General features: G+C 41.7%; 1 protein-coding gene across 1 annotated transcript in view; it reads right to left on the bottom strand.

The window, feature by feature from the left end:
* KIF13B (kinesin family member 13B) overlaps positions 1 to 26,273 on the bottom strand; it is a 126,591-nt gene that overhangs the window by 37,875 nt on the left and 62,443 nt on the right. Inside the window, exons 11-25 of the mRNA XM_041480858.1 lie at positions 22,974 to 23,186; positions 18,579 to 18,689; positions 15,394 to 15,528; positions 13,232 to 13,362; positions 12,103 to 12,189; positions 11,289 to 11,479; positions 10,472 to 10,682; positions 8,410 to 8,572; positions 7,264 to 7,410; positions 6,673 to 6,822; positions 5,918 to 6,046; positions 4,536 to 4,706; positions 3,411 to 3,568; positions 2,287 to 2,419; positions 499 to 633 (exon numbers count right to left, since the gene is read on the bottom strand). Coding sequence (XP_041336792.1) covers positions 499 to 633; positions 2,287 to 2,419; positions 3,411 to 3,568; positions 4,536 to 4,706; positions 5,918 to 6,046; positions 6,673 to 6,822; positions 7,264 to 7,410; positions 8,410 to 8,572; positions 10,472 to 10,682; positions 11,289 to 11,479; positions 12,103 to 12,189; positions 13,232 to 13,362; positions 15,394 to 15,528; positions 18,579 to 18,689; positions 22,974 to 23,186 — 2,265 coding nt within the window. The remainder of the gene's footprint in view (positions 1 to 498; positions 634 to 2,286; positions 2,420 to 3,410; positions 3,569 to 4,535; positions 4,707 to 5,917; positions 6,047 to 6,672; positions 6,823 to 7,263; positions 7,411 to 8,409; positions 8,573 to 10,471; positions 10,683 to 11,288; positions 11,480 to 12,102; positions 12,190 to 13,231; positions 13,363 to 15,393; positions 15,529 to 18,578; positions 18,690 to 22,973; positions 23,187 to 26,273) is intronic.

The raw sequence follows: 26,273 nt of genomic DNA, 5'->3' as shown, positions 1-26,273 counted from the left end.
TATTGCTTTCCATGTCTGATATTTGAAGTAAAAACTACACAAAAAGCTCCTAATGGATTTTAGGAATGTTTGCATTTTCTTTTCTTCTTCAAGTGTGTTAAGGCTGTGCTGCTTTCAAAGAAAGACAGGAAAAAAAAAACCCAACCAAAACCAGAAAAGACACAAAACATCTAACAAGTGTTATTTTTGCCACAGAAAATTATTCCCTTGATACTTTCCAGCTCTTGGAAATAGCTGACAGTAAATATTCAGACCTTTACCTGATAATTTTGTGACTTGACATGTTTTATTTGAACACAGCCAACACCAACAGATAATATGGATTCCTCCATCAGTGGCAAGGTCCCAGATTCCTGCACAGATTTCACTTCAACCTGGATTCGTCGAGATTGCCCCGACACAAAACATCTTACAAGTGTTATTTTTGCCACAGAAAATTATTCCCTTGATACTTTCCAGCTCTTGGAAATAGCTGACAGTAAATATTCAGACCTTTACCTGATAATTTTGTGACTTGACATGTTTTATTTGAACACAGCCAACACCAACAGATAATATGGATTCCTCCATCAGTGGCAAGGTCCCAGATTCCTGCACAGATTTCACTTCAACCTGGATTCGTCGAGATTGCCCCTGTCCAAAAAAGAACAATTTGAAACGCTTGTTTTAAAAAAAAATGAATATAAAGTGCTGAAAGTTTAATTCCAGAGAGACCTCTACTGGCAGGCACTGGCAAGGAGTATTATATTTATCTTTTGGGAAGAACAAAGTGCTGCAATCCCAATGACCCAGTGTTCAAGAGATCCCCCTCCTGTTGCAAGAATTTCTGTTTGCAGGATTTATGATTTTTTACAGAGAAAAATAAAAGTTCAGCATTCAGCACCTCGCCTGAGTAATTTTTAGTCAGCTCCCCTGACTAATTATAGCCAAATTTAGTTTACTTTTCTGGAGGGTTTTCAAACACACCCTTACAGGATTTTATTTTTAATATAAGGCAGAAAATGGGATCTTCTTCCCACCTACAAAAGAGGAGAGCAAATAGTGTAATTTGGTGAGCTACTGGAATTTCAGTGAACTTTTTCTGACTCTGCTCTCCTTGGCTGAAAATTCTGACCCACTGATGGTATCAGTACAGCAAAGCAACTGCTCTTTACTAAAACTGTAAGGGGAAAAAAAAGTAAATTAAAAAAAAAATAAAATTAAAATAAAAATCAAAGGAGTTGGTGAGGTCAGAGAAGCAGCCTGTATCTAACTTTTACTGATTCCTCGTGTTATTTGGGCAGCAGCTTACCAATAGCTCATCATTTTAAAAATGTGAGCTGTTCAGTTAAGCATTAACAATTTAAAGCAGGTAGAATTCAAAGAACAAAGGAGTGCTTGGCTGGAAGGATCAAATAAAAGAGAACTCTTGGACCTCTTTAAAAAATAATGAAGTTCAGTGGAGACTGATGTCCCTTCTGCCAGGTGCTGGCACAGGACAGGGCACAGGACAGAGCAAAAAGGTTACAGGGAGGGTTTGATCACCTTTAAGCTGAGTCTCCTGCTTTACATCTGTTTTCCACTACATCACAATTTGCACCTAAGCTTGACACTTCCTTGGGCACCCAAAGCAAAGCTCCCCAGGTGCTTTTGGCACATCTGGAACCCTGCCTGTGCCAGTCTCGTGTTTCTGTGTTGAGATGACCCCGAGGTGTCAGAAAGTCTCTTTTTTCCCAGCCCTGTGACTGAAGAACTGAGATTCGTCGGTTCTGCTTTTCAAGGTTGTTTATTTTTTCTGATCTATTACATTCTTTCTCTGACCTGTGAGATCTGTCCTGCAGGTCTGGTTGTGGCACAGCGCCTGCCCTTGCAGTGGTGTTAACTTTTTATACTAAGAACTATGTGTAATTTATTTACAATAATTTTCCAATAGCTATCACCTATGTTAGACAGTCTGTCTCTAGTCTAAACCAATCCAAAAGTGTCACCATCCCAGCAGAAGATGGAGGACAAGAAGATGGAGAAGAACAACAGAACATGCCCAGATTCCTCCATCTTGCCTCTTGAACCCCCATTCTAAAACCCCAAAATTCTACTTTTTCACCCTGTCACAAATTAACTATCATTCTACTCAAGCTCTTGTGGCTTGTAAATCTTCACACAAAGTTGGTAGTTTTTTCCATGGGCTAAAATCGAAGGCACAGGTGTTTTTGACTCCGTGCCAAGGTCTCTGTGCCCCTTGCCAGGGTCTCAAATCACCCAGGGCAGCCTGAGGAATGTCCTGGGTCCTGACATGCCACACCTCACCTGTCTGAGCTGGAAGATGCCTCCTGTGCTGACATCCTTGGCAGGGGTCACCTCAACTGGGCAGTACTCCCCGTTCTCGTTCAGCTCCAGGATCTGAACCCACAGCTCCACTTTGCGCGTCACCTCACTCCACCTGCAGAACAAGTCATGCACTGGGTTGTTTCTTCTCTTTGGATGGTTTTTTTTTTCTTTCCCCCCAAAGAAAAAGGAATTAAAACATCAAAACAGTGAGCTCACAATGCAGAAGCAGCAACAACTGCTGCAAAAAATGCACCATTTGTGAGCACACAGGGACCAGCTGTGCAGAGCTTCTTAATTTTCCTGACAGCAATTTTAGTCAAACATCAGAAATAAGCCTTTTCCTGATTCCAATACAAACCCCAATTTCACATTTAAGCTCTGGTCTCAACTCCTGCCACAGAAGCCCAGTGTTGTCAGGGCAATCAGACTGAGATGGAAGACAGAAGAATGAAATATGACATTGTCTCACAAGCTCTCAAGATTCAGAGCACTTTCCTGACCTTCTTCATATCATTGCCTTCTCTCCAACTCTTCCCAGAGCTTAATAAGAACCAGCCATTTTTGTAGAACTTCAAAATTAAAAAGGATAGAGGTGCTCACTACTTAGCTAACAAACATAACCCACTATTTCAGAGCATCCTTTTCCTCTTTGTTATATTTCCCTGACTTATATTTTAAATTTCCTTATATGCAGCTTAATAGTCAACATAAGCTTAAGGTGCAAATAAAAAGAGAAGCAACTGCCAATAAATTAAATCGCAGAGCTGCCTTCTAATTGAAAAAGCAAAACAACTCACATTTAAGAAAATGCTACTACAGGATTACTTTGGGGACAACAAATGGTTCCAGCAAACAAACAATATCCCCCTGCAGTCTGAATTACCACAATATTGTATATTTATGCAAACTGAGGTAATAAGGAACAAAACTTTTCCACTAGAAGCATTACAGGGATGGCATTTTATGGCCAGGAATGAATTGGAGTCATCCAGTGGCCTTCAGTTCGAAATTTGACTCCTTACACCAAGCCTGCTTCAAAACTGGGCACCTCAGATGGTGATTTTTCCCAAATTCCAAACCAAAGACGCGTTTTCCACATGTACCTGTCCCGAAGGCTGCGTGTTTTGGCTTGAATTATTCCCAAATCCCACAGGGCTGGGTTTTTTCGGTCACCACTCTGCTTGTGCCCATAAACTTCAATGGCCAAAGCACCATCATAAAGATGTTCCATGAAGTCTTCAGAAATATTCACAGAAACCTCCTGGAAAGGACAAATCAGTTGGTAACTGTGACTACATGACTCAGGCTGGGAGATTTTACTGCCTTTGCTTTAATAAAAGCATTTAGTAAAATCCCCCTGGTTCCCAAGATACAATCCAGGGGAAAGGAAGTGTTGGCTCAGTTTGTAAAATCAAGGAGGCAGGTTAAAGGTATGTGATTTTCCAAAGATTAAAGTCTGTAAGGAGCTGAAAAATGACCACAGGCTGTTGCAAGCTCTGAGCTCAGCCAATGGCTCAGAAAAAAAAATCAAAGCATATGTTGCAATGTTCAGAATCATAAAATCAAAACTCATCAGAAGGTGTTACATCCATTTCATAAATGATAAGAGGAATAAATTGCCCAGTGTGATGAGAAGTGATAGAACACGATGACAGCTGGGGTGATTTGGATGAGATTCATCCAAGCTGACTTTAGATGTCTCTATAAAATGCCTCTGCTCAGCTGCTCCAAAGCCAGTGGGAAGAAAGAGTCTGTCCTAAATAGTCTGTTCTGACCTCCAACAACCCAACTTCAGCATCTACAGCAGCCCCGTGTCCCAGAACTGGGACATTTCTCTTCATTTCATCAGAGTTTAGAGTGATCAGCTCAGTTACTGACATCCAATATCCTCAGATAAATATTCCTCATCCACAGTTAATTTTACTGAGGATAAATTCCAGTATTAGTTTCTTAGATGAACTGATGTTTTCGTTTATTAACCCATTTCCCCTTCAGTAATTTTTATACAAATGAACAGTGCAGAAGCATCAAACTTAAATGGACTCTGAAGACATTTGTGTTCTTATTAAAAAAAATATTAGTGTATCAACATAATAAAATAAAAAATGGTATTAGGGCATCATGAAATAAAATGTGAGAAAAGAGGCAGATAAAACTGCTACACAAACTTAACCTGCTTTTCTTTGCCTGCCTTATAGTTTAATGAATAAAACAGAAAAATAAATTACATTGCAGTGGTCAAAGACAACCATGCACCGTGGCTCCTTGCTGATGGAAGACTGGGAAGGATCCACCTCAGGTGCAACAATAACTGGCTCCACTTGATCCCAGAATGTGTATTTGCAGAACACAAAGTTGGACAAGTGCTGTGGCAAACCTGTAGCTTGAAGTATTTTAATCTAGAAAGGAGGTGAGAAAGAAATGAAAAGCACTTATTCAACAGGCATGGAATTAAAAACATCACCTGGCAGAACAACGTTCCACTGCAAAGGATAAAAAGAAATAAGAACAGCAAACCAAAAACCATTTAGCAAATAAAATTTCTGCACTGATACTCATTGGAGAAAATGTTTGGAGTGCAGCAGCTGAGGACAGTCACTAGATGTCACCAGGCTCATGTTTCCTAGAAGGAAATATTCTCATTTTTAATGGTGAAATGCACCAAAACCATTGCAATTGAAGAGGAATACCATCAAAATCTCGTATTTCCAGTGGCTCCTTTAAGTTCAAAAAATCCTTGGTTTAAGACACTACTTTTTCTTTCTCTGTGATGCTGTAAATAACCCAAAATCAACCCCAAAGAATGAAAAATTAGCCTGTCCCTCATCAAATCAATGCCAAATAGAAACAAAATGTTGTGAATTCTGATCTATACAAAGCCATCATATTCACCATATATTTAATAAACTTTTATTTTTCATTCGTCAAATTGAGACCAAATGAGCTGAACTTCTGCAGTTATGATCCTCATGATCAGGCAGGAGTATTTTTTGCCTATTGCATCCTGCTTGTAAGCACAGGAGCTCTATGGGACAGGATAAAAAGTGGGGGGAAAAAGCACAATTTCTCCCAAACTGTTCATATTGTCCAGAAGTCAGCAGGGCTGGGGACACGCCCTCTAATGTTTTTTGCCTTTCTTTTCTTACCTGTAGCTTGTAGTTTTACTAACACAGAACTGCTAGTAAATATTTCCTACTAATTTTCTTTTTATTACTAACAGTAATAAACACACTGTACATATTTTATAAAGTATTTAATATTTAGAGAAAGAAATACTGAGAGAAACAGAAGTATTAAGAGATAATGATTCCTAGAATGATGGGAGTTTATCAGATTCTGTGACTCTTCTTGAATTGGATATTGCAGTGCCAATCCTAATACAAAGATCCTCCCTGGATTCCAAGAAAATTCCTGGGGTGAGCCTTTGGCATATGAATGCAATTAATGAAAGGAACAAACCCCAACTAATTATCTTGTGTTACTTCAGCCATTCCAAAAACAAAATAAGGTTACAAAGAGACATCCAAGGTCCAGAAGCCAAGGATTTCTTTCTGACTCAGGATGGGAAGAGAAAAGCTTGCTCAGAGTTTGGGATACACCTGGAACTCACCCTGCAGACAAGTTTTCTCTCCTGGATGTCATTTTCATTTGAGTAGTCAGGACTGTCCTCACCTCCCACCAGCCTGTCATCGATTTCCCCGCTCACTCGAACAACTTCCACGTGCAGACGACCTGAAACCTGGCAGGACAGGAGTCAGAGTTATTTCTGTGCCAGAGAACAGTGACAGGTTCACCCCCTCCCAGTCTGTAAGCAGCCAACACTTCATTCCTTTTTGCACTCTGCATTTGTTGCACCATGTGAAGAACGCTTTGGAGCAAGAATCAAAAAGCCTTTGTTGCAAAAACCATAAAGAAATCAGACACTGGGGTCACCTGGGGAACAATCTCACCTTCAAACCAGTCTCTGGAGGGTCTGCAAAGTGCACACTTGATGCAGAGCATGGAGAATCTTGCCTGGTGTGCTCTGCTGCCTTTGAAATTGTTCTTAGAAAATATATTTAAGAACCTATTTTCTTGATGGCAGGCAGTGAAACCAGTGGAGCTATAGAGCTCATCCTAAGGACTTATTTTGGGCAATTTCCCTCAGGAAGGTGCTCAGGAAGCTTTCTCCTTTCACAATCACCTTGCTGGGATTCAGAGCTGTCTGAAAACTCCAGTAAAATATTATGGGATTTACACAATTCCACACTGTTAGCGATGAACTTGTGCACGTGAAACTGGAAATTATCTACTCCATGTTGGTAGTAGGATCCACAGGCTGTAATTGAACAGCTGAGTAAGGATAGATTATAAAAAATTACGAACCTCTCCCTTCTGATTGATGATTGGAACAGCATATTGAAGCTTCACATCGTAGAACAGGCACTCAAGGAAAACATTGGCTACTCCAATAAGGCTGTGGTTTTCCTGCTCGTCATAGAAGGGATCAGCTCTCCTGAAATAAGCTCTCATCACCTGCAAGCAAATCCAGTCTGTCAGGAAACCAAACCTCCCAGGAAACACTTTTCAAAGTCTTGCACAACCAGCCCAGAGAAAGAAAAAGGGACTCAAGCAAGAGGCCAGATTAGATCACAAGAAGAATGGAAATGAATTTTATGTTGGGTAAAGTCTGTCCTGAGCAAGTCCTCCTTAATTTTGCCAGATTCCTGAACATTAACTGCTGTTGTGTCACCTGCAGGTTCCTATTGTGTGCTCCATTCCCTCACCAAACTATGCATGCAAGCAGGGATCAGAGTGACAAGATAAGGGTTAATGAAATGCTGAGCACCAATTCAGTACTAGGAAAAGCAAAACCTCAGGGAAACTCAGCTTTTTGCATATTCCCTCCCCACCTCCACCCAACAATCCTCCTGAAAATGTAACAGGAATGTAATTACAGGAGTACTTTTTACTTACTGGATTGTCTTCCTCACAGTCTTTCCACTCCTGGTAAAGGTCCCTCATATCCACCAGTCGATTCTCCAGCTTTTCCAGTGACCAGATCTGTTTGCCTTTCCCTTTCCTCCTGACCTGGATTGCAGGCTCACTGAGAATTGCACCTCTCTGGGAAACAATTAAGGGATGCCAATAAGGAATTTGTGTCACAACACTGAAAACAGAGTTTAAAACTAACACAAACTTGAGAATATCTTTGGGAAAAGTCTGTTCCTTTTTTTTTTATTCTGGCTTGAGCAGCCAAATCCAAACGTGACAGGCTCTGAGTTCAGCTGTCACAGTGTATTGGTGCTCATTTTAACTGGGAAGTCTAATCACAGCTACAGGCACTGGTTTCCTTGGATTTTCACCTTGCATAAGTGTTAGAAATGGGAACATTTAAGCATTTCACAAATACCTTCAAGTTACAGCAGGCCTGGAGTTCCAGTTAAAATTACTACTGCCTGCAACTTTCAACTAGTGCAGACACTTAACCCCCCTTATCATCCTGTCTCTGGATGTGTCTTCCCCAGAAGACTGTGAGAAAAACTTCCAAAACAATTGACAAAAATTATAATCCTGGAATAAAATCCATCTACTGCACTAAGGACAGTCTGAGTATCACCAAAATACTGATTTAGCTTCAAGAAATAACACCAGCTTTGGTAGCCAGCCTGAGACACAGAAGCCTGGGTTCAGATCCCTCCTTCCAAAACTTCTAAGATGCCTGGGAACAAATAATTGAAATCCTCTCTGCTCCAGTTCCTCCCTACATAATGGGAATGGCAGAATTTTTGCAGTTCACTGGGATGATGCAAAGTCAAATGTCCAAAAGGGATGGTAAACACTTGCAATAGATGTTACCCAACCTGCAGAGACTTTGTCACTCTGCAACAGCAGCAAGTGGGAACTTCAACACCAGGGGAAAGGTCATGCACCAAAACATTTATCTTTTAAGGGATGTTATCAGATTTTCATGGTATAAAATAAGGTAAGGATGTAGCAGAGATGTATTTAATGCATATTAGTGGAAAACTAACTCAACCATTACAGTCAGAGTAAAAGAAATCTGAACAGTGAGGGACAAACTCACTAAACAACCATTTAATTCAGCCAGGGTGACTGTACCTTGCTGTTGGCATTAAGGCTTGAAGCTGGGATCTGGAGGGTCACTTTGTACTCTGTCCTCTTGTCCAGCTCCTCTCCGATAAAATTGGCTTCTCTCACGTACAAATTGGCTTTAACAATCTGCTCTCGCAGCTTCCTCAGGCTGTGGGTCAGCATTTCTTCCCTGCAAGAATGGGATTGGGAAGGGGAGACACGAAAAAACATGAGGTTCATGAAAAGCAAAATAAATGGATGAGGAGGCAACTGAGAGCTTGTGGGTGAGGATTAAAGAGGGAAGGGACAGATGACATTATAGTGGAGCTGCTACAAATATTGGACAGGTGAGCCCCTCCAGAAAACCCAGGAGCAACCTCACGTTCACAAGCCCTGGATTTCACCAGAACTTGTGCAAAGGTTTGGACACTGCCCTACACAACATCCTTGGGTCCAGCTCTGGGGTTCCCAACAGAAGGAGAACATGGAGAGAGTCCAGAGGAGGCCAAGGAGCTGCACCAGAGCTGGAGCCCCTCTGCTCTGGAGCCAGCCTGGGAGAGCTGGGGGTGTTCACCTGGAGAAGGGAAGGATCCAGGGAGAGCTCAGAGCCCCTTGCAGGGCCTAAAGGGGCTCCAGGAGAGCTGGAGAGGGACTGGGGACAAGGGATGGAGGGACAGCACACAGGGAATGGCTTCCCACAGCCAGAGGGCAGGGATGGATGGGATACTGGGAAGGAATTTTTGGCTGTGAGAGTGGGGAGGCCCTGACACATGTTGCCCATAGAAGCTGTGGCTGCCCCTGGATCCCTGGAAGTGTCCAAGGCCAGGCTGGACAGGGCTTGGAGCAACTTGGGACAGTGGAAGGTGTCCCTGCCCATGGCAGGGGATGGAACTGGAAGGACTTTCTGGTCCCTTCACACCAAAATAATTTTATCATTATATTTATATAATTTATATTTTTAACACAAAAATCAGGTGTATGAAATTACATTTCAACTGGGAAAACCCCCCCACACCCATCTGTATGAATTTAGCAATATGAAAATTAGGATGCTGCTGGCTTTGGAGACTTCTCCATGCATCTGCTGAACAGGCAGCTATTATGTGGCTCATTCCAGCATTTTCCCACCACAGATGTGGATGTTCCATGTTACAGAGAAAGGTTTATTCAGACATGACCCACTTACTCACTGGCCTTCCTGGCAAGTGTGAGAGAGAGAGTGGCAACTGTGCAGCCCAGGAATCTGGTGCTAGAAAACATCCCAGGCACACAGCTAGCACCTTGTCAGGCTGTCTGAAATATTTTTTTATTTCCAAAGTTGCTTTTCTATCCATATATATTAGATCTGTATTTTTCATGACAATGTCTTTACCACACTCATTTATTTAGGGTTTCATCTTCCTCCTGCAGCTGCTCTTTCTGACAGCAATAGTGGAAAAGATTATTTGGGGGCTGAAGTAAATAACCTCAGTGCCATCACCCAGAAGAGGCAGAGTGGACAGTGACTCCTCTGTGGTTATTAAATGATTTTTACAATGATCTGGACTAAAATTCTTTGTATCATCCTCTTACTCCCTTTTTTTTTATTTGCACTTTTCTGCTTGCCAGAACCTGCCCAGGTCAGACAGCTGGATCTGAGTCAAGAGGAAAAACAACCTTCCAGCAGCTGAGTCAGGCATGACCCATGAAAGAACAAACTCACATAGGAGCCTCAAAATTTCATCCATTCACCTCGTCTTTAGTTAAATTTGCTGCTGATCAGGATAGAGCTTCTCCTTAACAACAAAGCAGGAACTCATTATTTCTCATACTTTCTATCATTGTAGGCCTTGTTATTTTGGAGGGGTTTAAGGCCAGGTTGGATGGGGCTTGGAGCAAACTGGGATAGTGGGAAGCGTCCTCCTCATGACAGGGGTGGAACTGGATGATCTTTGATGTCCCTTCTGTGATTTTTAGATAAATATTTTGGCTGTGTCCTCCCCAAGCCCCACCACAAAAATCCACCACAACCACAGCACAACGAAAATCTTGCCAAATTTGCTACAGAAATTTGACTGAACGCCCCTGATGGTCTCAGGGGGGTACCAACCTCTCCTCTGCCCACTGCCTGAGGCGCTGCTGGGCACTGGGGGAGTGGAAGGAGAACCTGTCCATGCTGCGGAAATGCTGCTTCTCGGGAGAGAGCCGTCGCCGCAGCTGCTCCAGCTCGTGCTCGTACATCAGCCTCTGCCTCTCCAGAGCTGATCTCTTCTCCTCCTCGTGCTGCTGCTCCAGGCTTTGCAGGATTGACTGCATTGGGTCTAGGCAGAGATTGAGAATAAAGTACTGCAGTGGAATCCATGCTGAGGAGCGTCCTGGATGCACGGTGTGAGCGCGGGTATCGGGTAAAAAGCGAGACTGGTTTTGTTGCAGTGTGTATTTAAAAAGTGCTGCTGAACTCTGAAGCCAAACAAATGTTTATAAGGCAGATGTTTTAAGAGAATTAAGAAAAGGGAAAGCCCAAGCTGAGTAAAAAAAAACCCAAAAAACGTCCTCCTGTTTCCCAAAATAATGTCATTCTGGGACAGCTACATGAGACCGCAGAAACTCAAAAACACAGTTTCAGAGACAGAAATCACTGCTGTTAATGCCTGAGTGAGACATAACACAAGAAAAATAAACAGCCAAGTGAAAACACTTTGATTTGAGACTGCAGTTCCACCAGCATTCCACTTCTGGCTCTCCCCTCAGCAAGAACTGCCAAACCAAACAGTCTGCCATGGTTATTTTTCCCTCCTCAAGCATAAAAATGACTGTGATGAGTCATTCACAAGAAAAATTCTCCAAAAGGAAGTTATAAGGGAAAAAGTCTGTGGTTATCCTCATATTTTGTACACATTCCCAAATAATTTTTTGTGGCGACTTACCATTACTACCAAGAGCCTTCATGGTGACTTCCATCTGGGCATATTCGTAGCTGAAGTTAATTTCACTGGACACCTCACTGGAATTGTCTCCATCTATATCCAGCTGCTCCACACTGTTGCTGCACTTCATGGAGTTATCCCGCTCCTCATCCTCATGATCTGCCTTCTTTTTCTTCTTTGGCAAATTCAGCCTTGAAATAAGAACGTTTTTAAAGATCTAGTAATTGCTCAGCACAGGGTTGCTTTCAAATATTGTTAAAATTCAGTAGAGCCTCCAAATCAGAAGATTTTTTTCCCTTTCAAATTTTATGGATCTCCTGTGGGTGTACTTTTCCTCAGGGCAAAAACAGGAGCAGAAGGTAAACTAATTAATCCATTCTACATTCTCATAATTAAGTACCTCATGCTACCAATAATACAGTTTAGATAATCATGACATGTTTCAGTCATTCCGCACCCAAATAATTTAGAGGCAATAATGAAGTGAAATCTCACTTTTTTAATGTGGGTTCTCCTATAAAGCATGAAATAAAGCAACGACATTTTAGATTATCATTCAAATCCACAGATTTTTGAGGTATTTCAGAGGATTTTAAAGCACAGACTTGAACAGAAAAGATCTACCAGTGATCCTGTCTGATGCAGGAAGGTCACAGACATGGCTGGGACTACAGGGGACAGAGAGCACAGTGACCTTGTAATAACATGTAGCATTAAAACATCAGTATTGCTTTTATAACCCCCATCTTTCCATGCACCTTAACCCAAAACAAAGTGGGTGCCAATTTACAATTCCTGGAATAACTTTTGTTACCTGAAGAAGTGGTTGTTTCCCCACAGGATTCTGTCTCCATGGTGGAGCTGGATGGGACACACGACAGCAGAGCCATTTACAAATGTCCTGTGAAAAGGCAAAAATCTGAAGTAAATATATTTATACGAAGCTTCATTTTTTCCCCTCCCAGTATTACTTTCATTACTGCAACAAGTAAAAGCAGGAGAAGAGATTTAGGGATTGCAAACAGGCAAAATATTCCCAGAAAATTCACTGATCTACCCAGTGCTGTTTCATACATGCCTCAAATTCAGCTTCTTTTGACCTCTTAAGCTCATGAGGTTCAGTACATTTAGACAGATATTACTACAGATGTGCCTGGGGAGTAAAATTAGAGCTTAAAAATGAGCAGCCTGAGAAAACAAAGCCACTAGAACAAAACACTTGCACACTGCTCTGAAATACAAACACAAAACAGAAATATTTTAATAAGTCAATTGACACCTTTGCTACGTGAACAGCTTAAATACACTACTTAAAATAATCAGAAACTACTTTTATTTCTGAGTCAGATTAAGTTTGAAAGTAGGATTGTTGGATAACTCAAATTTGAAGGGAATCTCAGGTGTCACCCAGTCCAATCTGCTCCAAGCAGGATCAGCCACAAATCAGGGTAAATGTGCAAAGTTAGAATTTTGTGTATTAACAATAAGTTGTTGGAGATGCTGACTCTGCATGTCATTTTGTGATCAATCTGAATATGCCAGCTGCTTCTCAAGTAGAGCTACTTAATTGAATAAAGCAACAAATGCTTCAGCAGCTCTTTGCATATCAACAGATCTCCTAGAAAATTAATTCAAATTTTGATAGGAGGTACATCTACACAGCTGCAAATCAGTGAGTATCTACTTGCTGAAAGCACATGTAATTTACTCATCTCCTCTTTAAAAATTTGGGCTACAAACACCCTCCCTGACAGAAATCTCACTGGAATGGAACATGAGCTGACAGAAGAACAGGTGACAATTAAAATGTAAAAGCAGAATTTTTCTTACTACGAAGGAGATAGAGAAGTTTTTTTTCCAAGTATCTTCGTGCATCACTAATCATAAAATACTGGATAAAATTGCAAGTATCAAACAGCTGTGCCTGCATTTTATTCCTTCACCTGGTATTTTTTTGAGGGGTCAGCATAACCTGGCCTTCTGGGGTGATGTCTATGATGCAGTGCTCAGGAAGAATTCCCATTCCACACAGCTGGATATCTTGAGAGTTGTCTGAGCCTATTAACGTGTGCTCCTGGGGAAAAATTAATTCAGATGTTAATGATGGATTGCAGAGGTTCAGTGGGTGTAATTCACTCATTCTCCTTCTGGATGTGTTGTGTCATCTGGTCCCAAAATTTCACAGCTGTTCAATACTTCCTTTAGAGGGAAAAAGAGAAGAAAATCAATGCTTTGTCTTACAATAACAAGCAGAGAGCACTCAGGCAAGTTTACAGGCAACAGTTAAACATGAAAATGAAGAGAATTTTATGATTTAATGGAGGAATCCAGTGCCTTGGAATGTTGTAGAAGCCAAAGGAATAAAGGATTTCAGGCAGGAATTTAGGATCTCAGTGGCAGATCCATGGTGATTATGGAGGTTCCACCTAGATCAGCAACAGCTCAGGAAATTCCTGGATACTCAAGGTATGGGGGATTTGGAAGATGAAGGATCACCCCACACATAAAATTGATGAGGTTGGAAAAAACACTTTAAGACCATCCAACTAACCCTCAGCACTGCCAAAGCCACCGCTGCCCCATGTCCCCAAGAGCCACCTGCACAAAGCTTTTAAATCCCTCCAGGGATGGGGACTCCACACTGCCAGGCCTGGATCTCCCTTTTGGGACAGAAATCTCTATTTTAGGCATCTCCAAGCAGATATAGCAGTATAGACAGGTCAGTTCAGGTTGTTCTTCAGTACTTGAAGGACCTGGTGCACACACAGCTCAGAGGGAAAGTGGGCAAATATTCTGAGAAACAAGAGAGTTAAATCTCAGGATTTTAGGAAAAACAGCTGCAAGGAATTTTATCACAATAATTTCAAAGCACAGGGATTTTTACACCAAAATTCCCTAGGAGAAAGACAAATCTGAGCTATTAAAAAATAACAAAGACTAATTAAAGGAGACAAAATCTACCCCAAGGAGTTTTCAAAGGAAAAGAGCACAGAAACACCTGAGATTTTTCCTGCTAGCACTGATGGGCCAAAGACTTTGCCTTGCTCTTGTCCTTGTTCCCAGTGACCACTGGGACAAAGTGGGATCTGTCCCAGTATCTGTCAGTGATTTAGCAGCTGAGTCACATTCTGGACTTTTTCATGCAAGTTGTCTGGGAAAGAGTCAACCTCTCCCAAAACCTCAGCTCTTTTCTCCTTTTTAATGTGTTTTTTTTTTTTAGCAGATACAACAGGGAAAAAGTGTTTTCCCCTGTTTCTATTGAGATAGCGCAGAGCCACGATGGCTGATATAAAAGAGGATCACATATTTCCTAAGACTGACTAAACCAAAACCACCTTTCAGCTTAATTGCTCATTTTGTGGCTGTTTTGAGAGTTACTACCCCACTTCAAAGGGAACAGAATGATTTAATGTGAAGCTCAAACCGCTGATGTTCGCTGTGAAATTTTTAGAATTTGCACTCCAAGATGTGACTTTAAAATGGCTGTACCTTGCTTCTCCTTCTGAGTCCTCCATCTACAATTTGTAAATGCCACAATAAACTGCCCAAATATTTCAGCACAGGGTGAAAAAGTCACAGCATGTGTTTGATGGTTAATATCAGAAACAGGGACTGCACATCAGAAGTGCTGAGGCAGAACAGAACTGGTTTTTCACTTCTAGCAAGTTGCATGAAGAGGATTAAAAATGCATTTCGTAAACTGAAGACAGCAGCCAAAATTTATACTATACACAGAGAAGGTGACTACTGATATGCCCAACCTTCATATAAAACAATTTCATGGGGAAAAGCTTGTGAAAGTTTGCATAAAAAAACCCCAACCAACAATAAAAACTCATCCCAGAACACAAGATAGTTTCTCAAAAAGAACACGTCTAAATGTCTTTTTTTAAAATGCCAAAGAAGACCAAAACAAACAAAAACATCAAATCCCCAAACTTTTCCTGTGCATTTAAGAATTACATTTGAAATAAAAAGGTTTTACTTACAAAAATCTTAATATTTTTTAGATATACAGTTTTACAGAACTCTCCAAATACACCTCTGCCAAATGAATTAGAGGCCTGACATTACAAAATTCTTATAAACAAAGATATATTTTTACCTTTAAATAATACACCAGGAGTTCATTGAGAGCTGGATCTGCATTCAAATTAACCAGGAAGCATTTATTATCCCCAACTTTAATTCCAGAGGACTGCAGGGATATGCCAAGGCTTTCCAGCTGTTTCTGACGCTCCTGTAAGAGAGCAGCCATCAAAATTGAGCTGATTGATGCCCAGCCCTTCGGAAATCCATTCCCATCTGCAGGAATCACCAGGCAAAAATGATGGATTGATACTTCTAGAACAGGAAATTCTTTCTTCTGCAACAGGTGAGGCACAGAAGCTTCAGCTCTACCAAGCTCTGCTCAGGGGTATCTGCGATTCCTCCTGTCCTCGCCACTCTGGCTCTGTGCTTTGGTCCCACACATTCCCATATTCCCAGTGGGAAATGAAAGCAGCTGAGAGCAGCCTCCTGCAGCACTGCAGAGCTTCTCCATGACCTCACTGGAACAGCAAAATGCTACCACAAAGCCATCTCTAGAGCCCTTTATTCTCCCTTTCCAGCTAAAAAGCAAGAAGTTAAGTTAAATCCTTGCCAAGCCAAGTTCCATGTCTGTCTTTTGTTCCAGAGCAATCAAAATGACAAAAAACTGGCAACCTGCTATTTAAGTAATGCAAAGAACACTTCCTGCTGAACAAGAATAGCAGCATTTGGATGGTGTTTTGTTCTTGTCAAAAGACTTCATAGAAATGCCCAACAAAGCATTACTGTGCAAAAATGTCCATCTCTCAAAGGGAAGGGTTTGGGTGAGACCAGAACAGTGAAAGAGGAACATTAAACATTTCTGACTTAGAAACAGAAAGGGATTCTTCTACAAAAAACAACAACAACAACAACAACAAAAAATCCACTGGGATAGAGAAGTTGAGAATTGTTCCCAGGAGCAGAGAGAAACTGAAGTGAGACTCACTGTACACAACAGAAAAAAAACCAAAATTAGAAATAATGATGGGAGGGTCCTCACAGGATTACTGCAGGAAGCAGGAATAGGAGAGGGTGAAATTAATAAGCAAAAAAAAAAAAATACAAGAGACCTACAGTGCTTTCCCCATGCTGCTGAGACTTTTAAAAAAATCCAATGAGATAATATAGGAATAATCCTGGAATGCTTATCTTTACCTATCAGTGTGCTTTATAATTAAAAACTGAGTATGTCACAATATTCAGGATCATTCTTTGCTCAGATGTACCAGGTCTAATCAAGATTAAAATTGCAAAGAAATGGCACAACTCGCTCTTGATTTTCTGTTCTCTGTCTCCCCCCACGCTTACAAACCCAACATGATGTCCTTGTAAGGAAAAGTCATGTGTGTGTGTGTGTGAGAGAGAGAGAGAAAACAAAGAACAGAGGAGAAACTGCAGTGTGATGTCAAAGATCTCTCTTCCGATCACCAGTGCCAGGCTCTGAAGTTTACAAAAATCCTTATTATCTGCAGAGATAAAGCACATGTTGCCCTAAGGAGAACTTGGCCCACAATGTGAATCTCATAGGATTAACCGAGAGAAAAAGAGCCAATTCCTGTTAATTTTTTCTCAAGACCTAGTGTTAATTAACTTAAACGCTGAAAAAACCTATTAGAAGTATGTCAAATGCTCACTGAAAATGTGAAAAATTGCCTGTTCTTGTGGCTGGTGTTTAAGGCTTTGAACTCTTATTGATGCCTCTTTGATGGGCCTCGCTCTCTATTAGGAATCATCCTTTCCTCACATCCCTCCATCCTACCTGTCTACCCTGACACAATTTGACAGACAGATAAGAAAGTAGCAAAGACAACATGTGGAGAACAGAGCACAGCCCCCTTTTCCTATATCCCAGTCCCACTTGGGGGTAGGAAGTAGAAAACCAGGAGTGAAGTTGAGCCTGGGAAAAAAGAAGAAGAGGGGAGAAGGTGTTTTAAGATTTTGGTTTTATTTCTCATTACCCTACTCTGATCTGATTGGTAACAAATTAAACTCATTTTCCCCAGTCAAATCAGTTTTGCCTGTGACAGTAATGGATGACTGATCTCTCCCTGTCCTTATCTGGACGCAGGAACCTTCTGTTACACCTCCTCTCCCCTCTCCAGGTGAGGAGGGGAGGGACAGAGTGGCTTCCACTGAATTCCAGACAGTCCTGAAACAGCCTGTGCTGTACAAACACTTGTCCTTATCCCTCCTCTGGAAAAAATACCCCTTTTCCAAGGCTCATGAAACACCCAGCTCTGAAACATCCTACCAGGCTGGAATTCAGAGACAGAAAGGCAGAGAGCTAAAGCAGACATCAAGGCACATTTAGTCTGAAGAGCTGAGCCCATTACTTCAGTTTTTCAACCTCCTCACACATTCAACGCCTAGAAACTATTGTGTAGGATAAGAGCAGGATTTTTTTACTAGTATTATTTTTTATTTTATTTTTTTTCCACCCTTATACACAGGGAGGAATTGCACTGAAAGGCAGGAAGCCCTCATAGTCACAGGCAGCACTTCTTACAATGGATCTTTAAAACCAAAGTCAACACAGTCTATTCTGATTGTGGCATCTACAAGAGGGCTTTGTACCAGAGGCTCCATTCTGCCCTTATTTATTACACACTATTCATCACCTCCCCACAGTCCTCCCCCTCCAAAGCTCCCCTCTGCAAATATATACATCAGCATTTGTGTGGGAAGAACCAGGAGTGTCATGCAATAACCGTGGTGACCTGCATCATTTTTCCAAGGTAATCATCTCCAGTTATGGTCTGAGGCCCTAAATATCAGTTTAGGAGCTATGAAAACACACACAGATCCTCAATAGCTCTATTTTTTATCATTCTGAATGCCCTTTGCCTGGTGCATTGAGGCACTCAGTCCATAACCTTGCACTGAATGCTCTCAATGCTCCCTCATCACAAACAATTTTACTGCCTGAAGAACATAAAGACCCCTATAATCCTCTCATCCGTGGATTATTTTATTTTTTTTTAAATAACTCCTCCATTTGCATACAGTGACAATTTATTATTGTCACTGCAGTGGTAATCTGGGAGGCACCCATCTATCACAGGAATTAAGTGAAGCTTTTCAAAAGGGCAGCAAGCTTGACCTACTTACCCATAAATGTGGGGAGAGACTCAGACAACCTCTATGAACTGACAGACAAAGAAAACAAACCTATTTTTCATAAAAAATGGGGGTAGGGAAGGAGGAAAGAAAGCAGCAAACCTGAGCTATCTCCTCAGTTTTTCGTAATTTTTCTTCCCAGGTCACGGTCATCTCCTGAATCAACTTTTCTGATTCCTCCAATCGTTCTTTTAATTCTGGTGATTTCATAGCCTGCAGGAATAAAAGCAAATAAACAAGAAGAGCTTGTTGTGCTCTGTGTTTTTTTCACCTCTGCAGCCACACAGATGGGGGAATAAAGACAACATGACTCATTTTTCAAGGCACACTTAGCAGTAAGTAAAGGGGTCTTAAAAACACACATTGCACGTAAAGGCAGAATCCACCAAAAAGTTCTTTTAATTAGTTTCAAGCACAGATGTTAACGTGGAGTTTATGTACTTCAACACAAACCAATTACATGATACTGGCAGATCTGCAGAAAGATACTCACACACAAACTAATCTTATCTCTACATTCCAAGTGACTCATACCAAAACCAGTTTTGTTTTTAAAGATCCTGCTGCTCTTGCTATGTCCCCTCAGCTGTCAAACTCTCAGAATGACACCTCACATCTCAGTACACTGTCATGCCACCAAAATATTTTTATTGCTCATTTTTAAATGGCCCGATGTGTGCATTTTTTTTTCTGCAGGAAAAATGCAGCTCTTCTGGTTATGCACCTCTGCATCTCTACATGCATTTTACAGAGTGAATATCAGAAGAAGCTTTACAATGTGCTTCTGGACACTGAAATTCCATTTTCTTGTTAATTTGCCACAGCTTGAATTTTGTCTGGCAAAATATTCAAAGGCCCATGTTCCAAACTACCCCATGTTCCAAAGGACTACCTTAAGAATAAGAAGATATTCCCACGGCCATGCACCAGCCACCCCAAAAACTGAAGGGTATCAGCATCTCCCCACCCCTAGAAGTGTCCAAGGCCAGGATGGATGGAGCTTGGAGCATCCTGGGATAGTGGAAGGAGTCCCATGACAGGGGGCTGGTCTAGAAGAGCTTTAAAAGATCCTTTCTATTCTATGACTTTTAAACTTCCATCTCCATACTGGCATTTCCTCTTCTACTAACCTTGATCAAAAAGCCTGCGGACTTGCTCATGTCATTATTTCATTACTGCTAACAAGGAACATGGGTTTGGCTGGCTGGCATTTAGGCAATGCCAATTAAACAACGGGAGCATCGTCCTCCAGCATCAGACATTTCCTTACCACAAACCCAAAACTCCTCACAGGAATCCAGATCAAAGAGTGGCCTCATTACACTGCACTTCATTCAAGAAAAGGAGCAAGTGCCAGGATTGGAAAATCCTGTTTTAAGACAGGAGTTTCCTCCGCCTCAAGACACAACAGTCTAGGAACTGTCAGCTGATGTGTCCTGTGTGGGCTTTTTCTCCTTTAAATACCTAAACAGGGGGTAAAAGGGAGAAGGACTTTGGACAGGGGTCTGGAGGGACAAGGGGGAATGGCTTCCCATGGACAGAGGGCAGGATTGGATGGGATATTGGGAAGGAATCCTTCCCTGTGTGGGTGGGAAGACCCTGGCACAGGGTGCCCAGAGAAATGGCACAGGGTGCCCAGAGAAGCTGTGGCTGCCCCTGGATCCCTGGAAGTGTCCAAGGCCAGGCTGGATGGGGCTTGGAGCAGCCTGGGATGGTGGAAGGTGTCCCTGCCCATAGCATGGGCTGGGACTGGATGAGATTTAAGGTCCCTTCCAACCCAAAACCACCCCAATATTCTGTGAATTCCACACAGCAAGGGAAGTGAAGCCAAGGCAATTTCCCAAACAAAAATTCATAATACCAGAAAAATCATATCAGAGCAAAGGGGTGGGCACTACCAGGGCAGAATGATGAAGTCCAGATACTCTCAAGTATCTGGTTTAATTTATCAATTTCTTTGGACAATTAGTGAACATTTTCACACATTTCAGCTGCACAATGGCGTGGGTAACTCTCCTCATTGCCTACAATGCCCAAATAAATGCCAAAGAAATGGGTCCAACATGATCCCAGACTCACAGGCTGCTTCTCTGCTGGAAGCAGGTGAATTCCCAGCTCAGGAAGGACAAGCTGGTGGCCTTGGTACAGACAAATTAAAACATGATGTTAATTCCAACATGAAAAAGATCAAAATGTATGGATTATAAAAGAAAGGGGAAAAGAGGATAATTCCATACTCTGTGAGGGGAAAGTTAACTGTCAAGTTTTGTTCTGGCTGTTCAGGAGAGAAAAGGACACTGACACCAAAAGGTAAAAAAAAACCCGAACCCCACCAACTTGGCAACTTCTGTATCTGGAAATGAGCTTTGAAAATGCAACCTGTCATAATGAGTCAGTGCTTTTGTTCACTTCAGGAAGTTATTTATGCACATTTCTGGAAGAACAATTAGATGGGCAACAAACGTAATGAACTGAAAGGAGCACAAGGCTGTGAATGTGGGGTTTGACCTTTACTGTGCAGCCTCTTAACAGCAAATTGCTCTGGCTTTTCCCTGCTCTTTGTCAATGCCACTGGGACAACAACTAGGGTGGGATTTTAATACTTGGGAAAGGAAATATTTATTATTTCATCCTTAGGAAACACTACTTCATTACTCTGGACAGCTGCCATTATTTTGGGAGTAATACTAAAAAATGAAACAAATGGGGATTACTTGCAACTCTAAGAGTACTGTTAAGTCTGTGGCTGATATTTTAGAGGAATGTTTAGGTATTTAATATTATGATATTTAACTTGAGACACCTTAAAGAAACTCTTACACACACAGTGGATGCTTAGCACATTAGGCAGCTCAAATGAGAAGAGTCCAAAATCCACAGGTCATTTGCAGTATCACAGCCAGCATTCCCTGCATACCTCATGATGCAAATGTTGTAATCATAATTTTTCTGAACTGCAAACCACAGGGATTATATCACCATTGCTTTCTTTTCCCTTTGGGAACAGAACTGAGAATTACACTAATTTTTGGCCTTCATCTAACATTTACACCATATTTCTCTTGAAATTTCACAGCAGAAGCAATCACAGAATAGGTTGGAAAAGAACTTGGAGATCATTGAGTCCAGTCTATGACCTAACACCACCTCATCAACTAATCCATGGCATTGAGTGCCACATCCAGTCTTTTTTTAAACACCTCCAAGGATGGTGACTCCACCACCTCCCTGGGCAGCCTATCCCAATGCTCAATCACTCTTTCTTGTGAAGAATTTTTTCCTAATGTCCAGCCTAAATTTCCCCTGGTGCAGCTTAAGGCTGTGTCCTCCCATGCTGTCACTGCTTGTCTGGGAGAAGAGACTGACCCCACCTGGCTACAACTTCCCTTCAGGGAGTTGTAGAGAGATATTGCCTAGTGCCTGTGAGAGATTCAACAGCTGGAAACAGGCAAGAAAACTTTATTTAACTGAAGTCACATCTCACAGTATGTGGCCATGCTGAATTCTTAAAAATATATTGGCAGAGCTCTGCATAAACATCACCCAGTCTTAACTGGAACTATCCATGCCTCCATGTCCTCTGCATCACAGAGTAAAACCAAGAATGCTCAACAAGGTGCTCAGCATCTCAAGGAACGCCCGTGTTTCAAGACAGACACACAGAAAAATGTAAAAATATTATATAAAGGGAGATGGAAGCATCCCCTGGACGCCCTGCAACATTCCCTCATGGAATTCTGTCTTAGGTTATAAGATGTGGCAGGGGGGGTGTATTCTATTCCCATCTGTTAGAGGGGGGGGAGTTATCTTCTGTTAATTGGGCAGTTTTTCTTTATCTCTTCCATAACCAATCCTCCCTCTGGGAAATATCTTCCGTTCATGGGTCAGTGAATGTCACTGCATGACTGATAAAATTCCATCATCCCACTGGGAGATGCTCCACCCAGAGGGAGGAGCCAAGCATTCCTACCTGGATATAATCTCAGATTTGGAACACCACAGGCAACATTTTCCCACTGGATTCTCAGAGGAGCAGCGTCCTTCACCAGATTCCCAGAGGAAGACCAGGCCCATCTACACCACCACTGGACCTTCAGAGGAAAACTACACCCTTCTACAGAAGAACCACATCTGTCATTCCAGGAAGACTGCTTGCTGCCACCATTTAATTGGACTACTACCAACACCCTGACCAACAGAGTGTCAGGTCATATTCTGACTCTGTCAGTAGCTTTTTCTTTTTGTACTACTGCATTTGTATTTATTTTAAATTTTCCTAGTAAAGAACCACTATTCCTACTCCCATATCTTTGCCTGAGAGCCCCTTAATTTCAAAACCATAATTCAAAGGGCAGGAGGTTTCCATTTCCCATTTCAAGGCACGCTCCTGCCTTCCTCAGCAGACACCTATCTTTTCAAACCAAGACAAATCCCCTCCGGAGAGCCGGCTGAGCTTGGCGGGCGGTTTCCTGGATTTGCAAAGCTCCCAGACCGTACCTCAGCCTTGGTGAGCTGCTCCCGCAGCTTCTCCACCTCCTCGCGGAGCTCGCGGATGATGCGGGCGTTGGGGTCCTCGTTGACCACGGCGTGGTTGACGATGTTCTTGGCCCTGTCCGCGTAGCGCAGCGTCGACAGCGTCTCGTCGTAGTTGTCGGCCGCCGGGCTCACCGTGGCCACCATGGCCGTCTTGCTGTTGCCCCCGAGGCTGTCCTGGAATATGGGGAGGGAGGTGTGGTTTAGAATCAACATTTTTATTTTGGTTTGCTGGGTTAAGAGTTTAAGCTGTGCAAGTTAAGGAAAGGTCGTGATTTTCAGTGTTTGTTTTTGAAAGGTCATTAAGGAAATGTCATTCTTGGATTTTGATATTCTTGGCTTTTTTCAATAGGAATGAAAAAAAGGCCCTGTTTTTGGGCTTTTTGAATTAATTTTTTAAAGGATTCTAAGTTTTCTCTCTATGTTTTCTGCTTAGGTTTACAAACCAAAATGTAAACACTTTAGCACTGAGCTTCTCAGATACCACTGAGGGAGCTCAGGAAAAACCATGATGGATTCAGATTATCTCATCTTAAAGACTAGAAGACAGATGTCGTCAAGAAATGAATTACTGAAATATCTCTTCATAAACAATATAGCTGATTTTATTCCTATAAACATTCATAATGGGGTCCGTCCCTTCCTCCCACTGGCATAGCTGACAAATCTGAACTGTGTTACATAAGAAATTACCTTCCTGGAATTTGGTTAAGAAGAAGGGCAAGAAACAAGGAAGGAAACAAGGAATAAAGGAAGGAAATGCAGAAGGAAGGATCCACTCCTTTTACTGACCATAAGATTATGGTTAACAATTTCAGCCAAATATACATACGTGAAGATTCTGGTTTAAATTGTAAACAGATTTTTTTTTTATGCGTGGCAGTTTGGTTTCTTTGGTTTTTACCTTCCTGGAATTTGGTTAAGAAGAAGGGCAAGAAACAAGGAAGGAAACAAGGAAGAAAGGAAGGAAATGAGGAAGGAAGGATCCAATCTTTTTATTGACCATAAGATTATGGTTTACAATTTCAGCCAAATATAGATATATGAAGGTAAAAATTGGGCAGCAGGTTTTTTTTTCTGCGTGGCAGTTTGGAATTTTGGGGTGGGTTTTTGTTTATTTGTTTTTTACCCAATATCCCTTTCTGAGACAAAACACGCTCTTAATTTTCATCTTCAATAACCCATGAAATGTAGGTCAGGCATTGCCATTAGAACAATCTGACTGCATTAGCTGCTTGTCAAACCATTTCAGTTCCAAAGCACACGTGGAGCTTTCCCCAGCAATCATTAAAATGCCCCTTTAAGTATTTCCCCAAGACTCTCCTATTGGCTGCATGATGCCTAAACCAGTTTGACAGCAGTCAGGCTGTTGGCAGCACTTGGCTGTCTCTGGTCATGCAAAAGGGCAAGGAACTCATATGAAATATAAATCTCTGCATATTTATAGTGTTCAACACAGTCAGCACAGGCAGGTAAGTGTATTTATACAGAAATCAGCAGCAAAGAACAGCTTGCTGACTGATCTCACCGTGACTTTACTCATCCAAGGATCAGCCAGTGTTTACTCCAAATTAATCCATGGCTTGGGAGGGTCCTCTCTGTACCACAGAAATGTTTTTTTAACTGAAAACTTTAAGACTAACAGGAGCACAAATGAATCATTCCATGGGATTTCCTGGCCAAAAATTAGGAATGACATCCTGCAACTGCAATCCCTGTTCTGCATAAAAAGCTGGAGTTTGGCAGGGAGCTGGCCAGGTACTCCCCTTCCAAATCCAACCTTAACTGTTTGCACTTTGGGAATGCCCTGCACTGCACTAATTAATTCCAAAATAGGATTAATTCATTATTTGAATTGCAGCTCTGCTGTAGAGGCAGCTGAGAACACTGTAACAGTGATACACCAGAACCCACAATACACCCATTATAAACTGGGCAAAGTCCCTCTTGTAGCAATTCAAGCCCAATGCCAGACTGTCTGATAAAGTTTTATGTATAAAACCCATGTGCTGATTTCACTGGTTTCTTTAATGATAAGCAAGAAAGGTGAAAAAATAGCAAGTCAGCCTCTCATTAGTGAAAAGAGTCTGTAAACCAGCCTGGCAAGGCTGGGCTTGCATGTGTTAAAGAGACAGAATGGAAATAAATAAGTTATTTCTAAGAATTAACTAGCTTTTTCTCCTCTAGCAGTAAGACTACTGTGAAAACAACTCAAAATATAGAGCTTAGAAATTATATTTTTAATAGCAGCCATCAGGATTCTGATTAACACGGGAGAACTAGGTGTGCCAATAAAATTTGATTAAAACCAATAGTTAGAGAACTGACAAAGCTATTGTGCTCCCTGCACATAACCTGATGCCACTGCTCAAGCAATGATATTTTTCAAAATGGCACTTTTGTCTAAAATCCTCAACAAAATTAAGCAAAATTAAGCAAAAATTAAGATCTTGAGGTCTCCTGAACTGATTGCTCAGATTTGTGGAGAGACACTGTATGACAGAGATTCCTGCAGTTAGAACACATTCAGTCTGCTTTGGTATCATAATTACAAGTTGAAAGCCAAGGAGAAAGCTCAGCCCACCATCTGATGGCTTCTCCAAACAGGCCCCTTTAAACGAATAAATCCCTCCTTTGATCTCTAATTAAAAAAAAAGTTTAAATGTTCCCCCTTTCAAAACAAAGCTCCAATCAGAGCTTGTTTGTTAAAAAAGCCCAAAAGCCCCCAAGCCTTTTGTGGCTGATGTTGGACACAAAGAGGGTTTGCCTGAAAGGAGGCGGAACAAAAGTGGGCTCCCGTTCCTGTGCCGCGTCCGGCCGGCGGCACCGTGGCCACAATGCCTCAGACAGGTGCTGAACAGGAATTGCAGTCTGCTCCCTGGATTTGTTTAGAAATGGAGCAGCAGAACTAATTCCAACAAGGCTGGAAATTCATCAGGGAGGTTTCCACCCTGCTGCAGCCACATCAGGAACCCAGAGCGTGCCGGGGCGAAGGGAAGCTGTGCAGGAGCTTTGGTGCCAAATTGCAGAGAGACAAAAAAATTATTAGTTTCTTCTAAATGAGAGTAAAAAACTCAGTGTAAATACAGAGAGGCAAAAATGTATTTAAACACTGAAAAAGCCTCAGTGCAAGAACACTGTGCTGTGAGAACTTGTTTTAATCAGACACTATTTGTGTTGTGCCATTTAGATTTTTACGTGGCTATTTGATGTCCAGATCTGTTGGGGATAAATAATTTCACAAGTCATGCTAAAAGGTTCATT

This window comes from Pyrgilauda ruficollis, unplaced genomic scaffold, assembly GCF_017590135.1.
Source record: "Pyrgilauda ruficollis isolate IOZ18807 unplaced genomic scaffold, ASM1759013v1 scaffold54, whole genome shotgun sequence".
NCBI lineage: Eukaryota > Metazoa > Chordata > Aves > Passeriformes > Passeridae > Pyrgilauda > Pyrgilauda ruficollis.
Note: the sequence above shows the minus strand (reverse complement) of the source record. Positions and strands in the feature narration are given on the sequence as shown.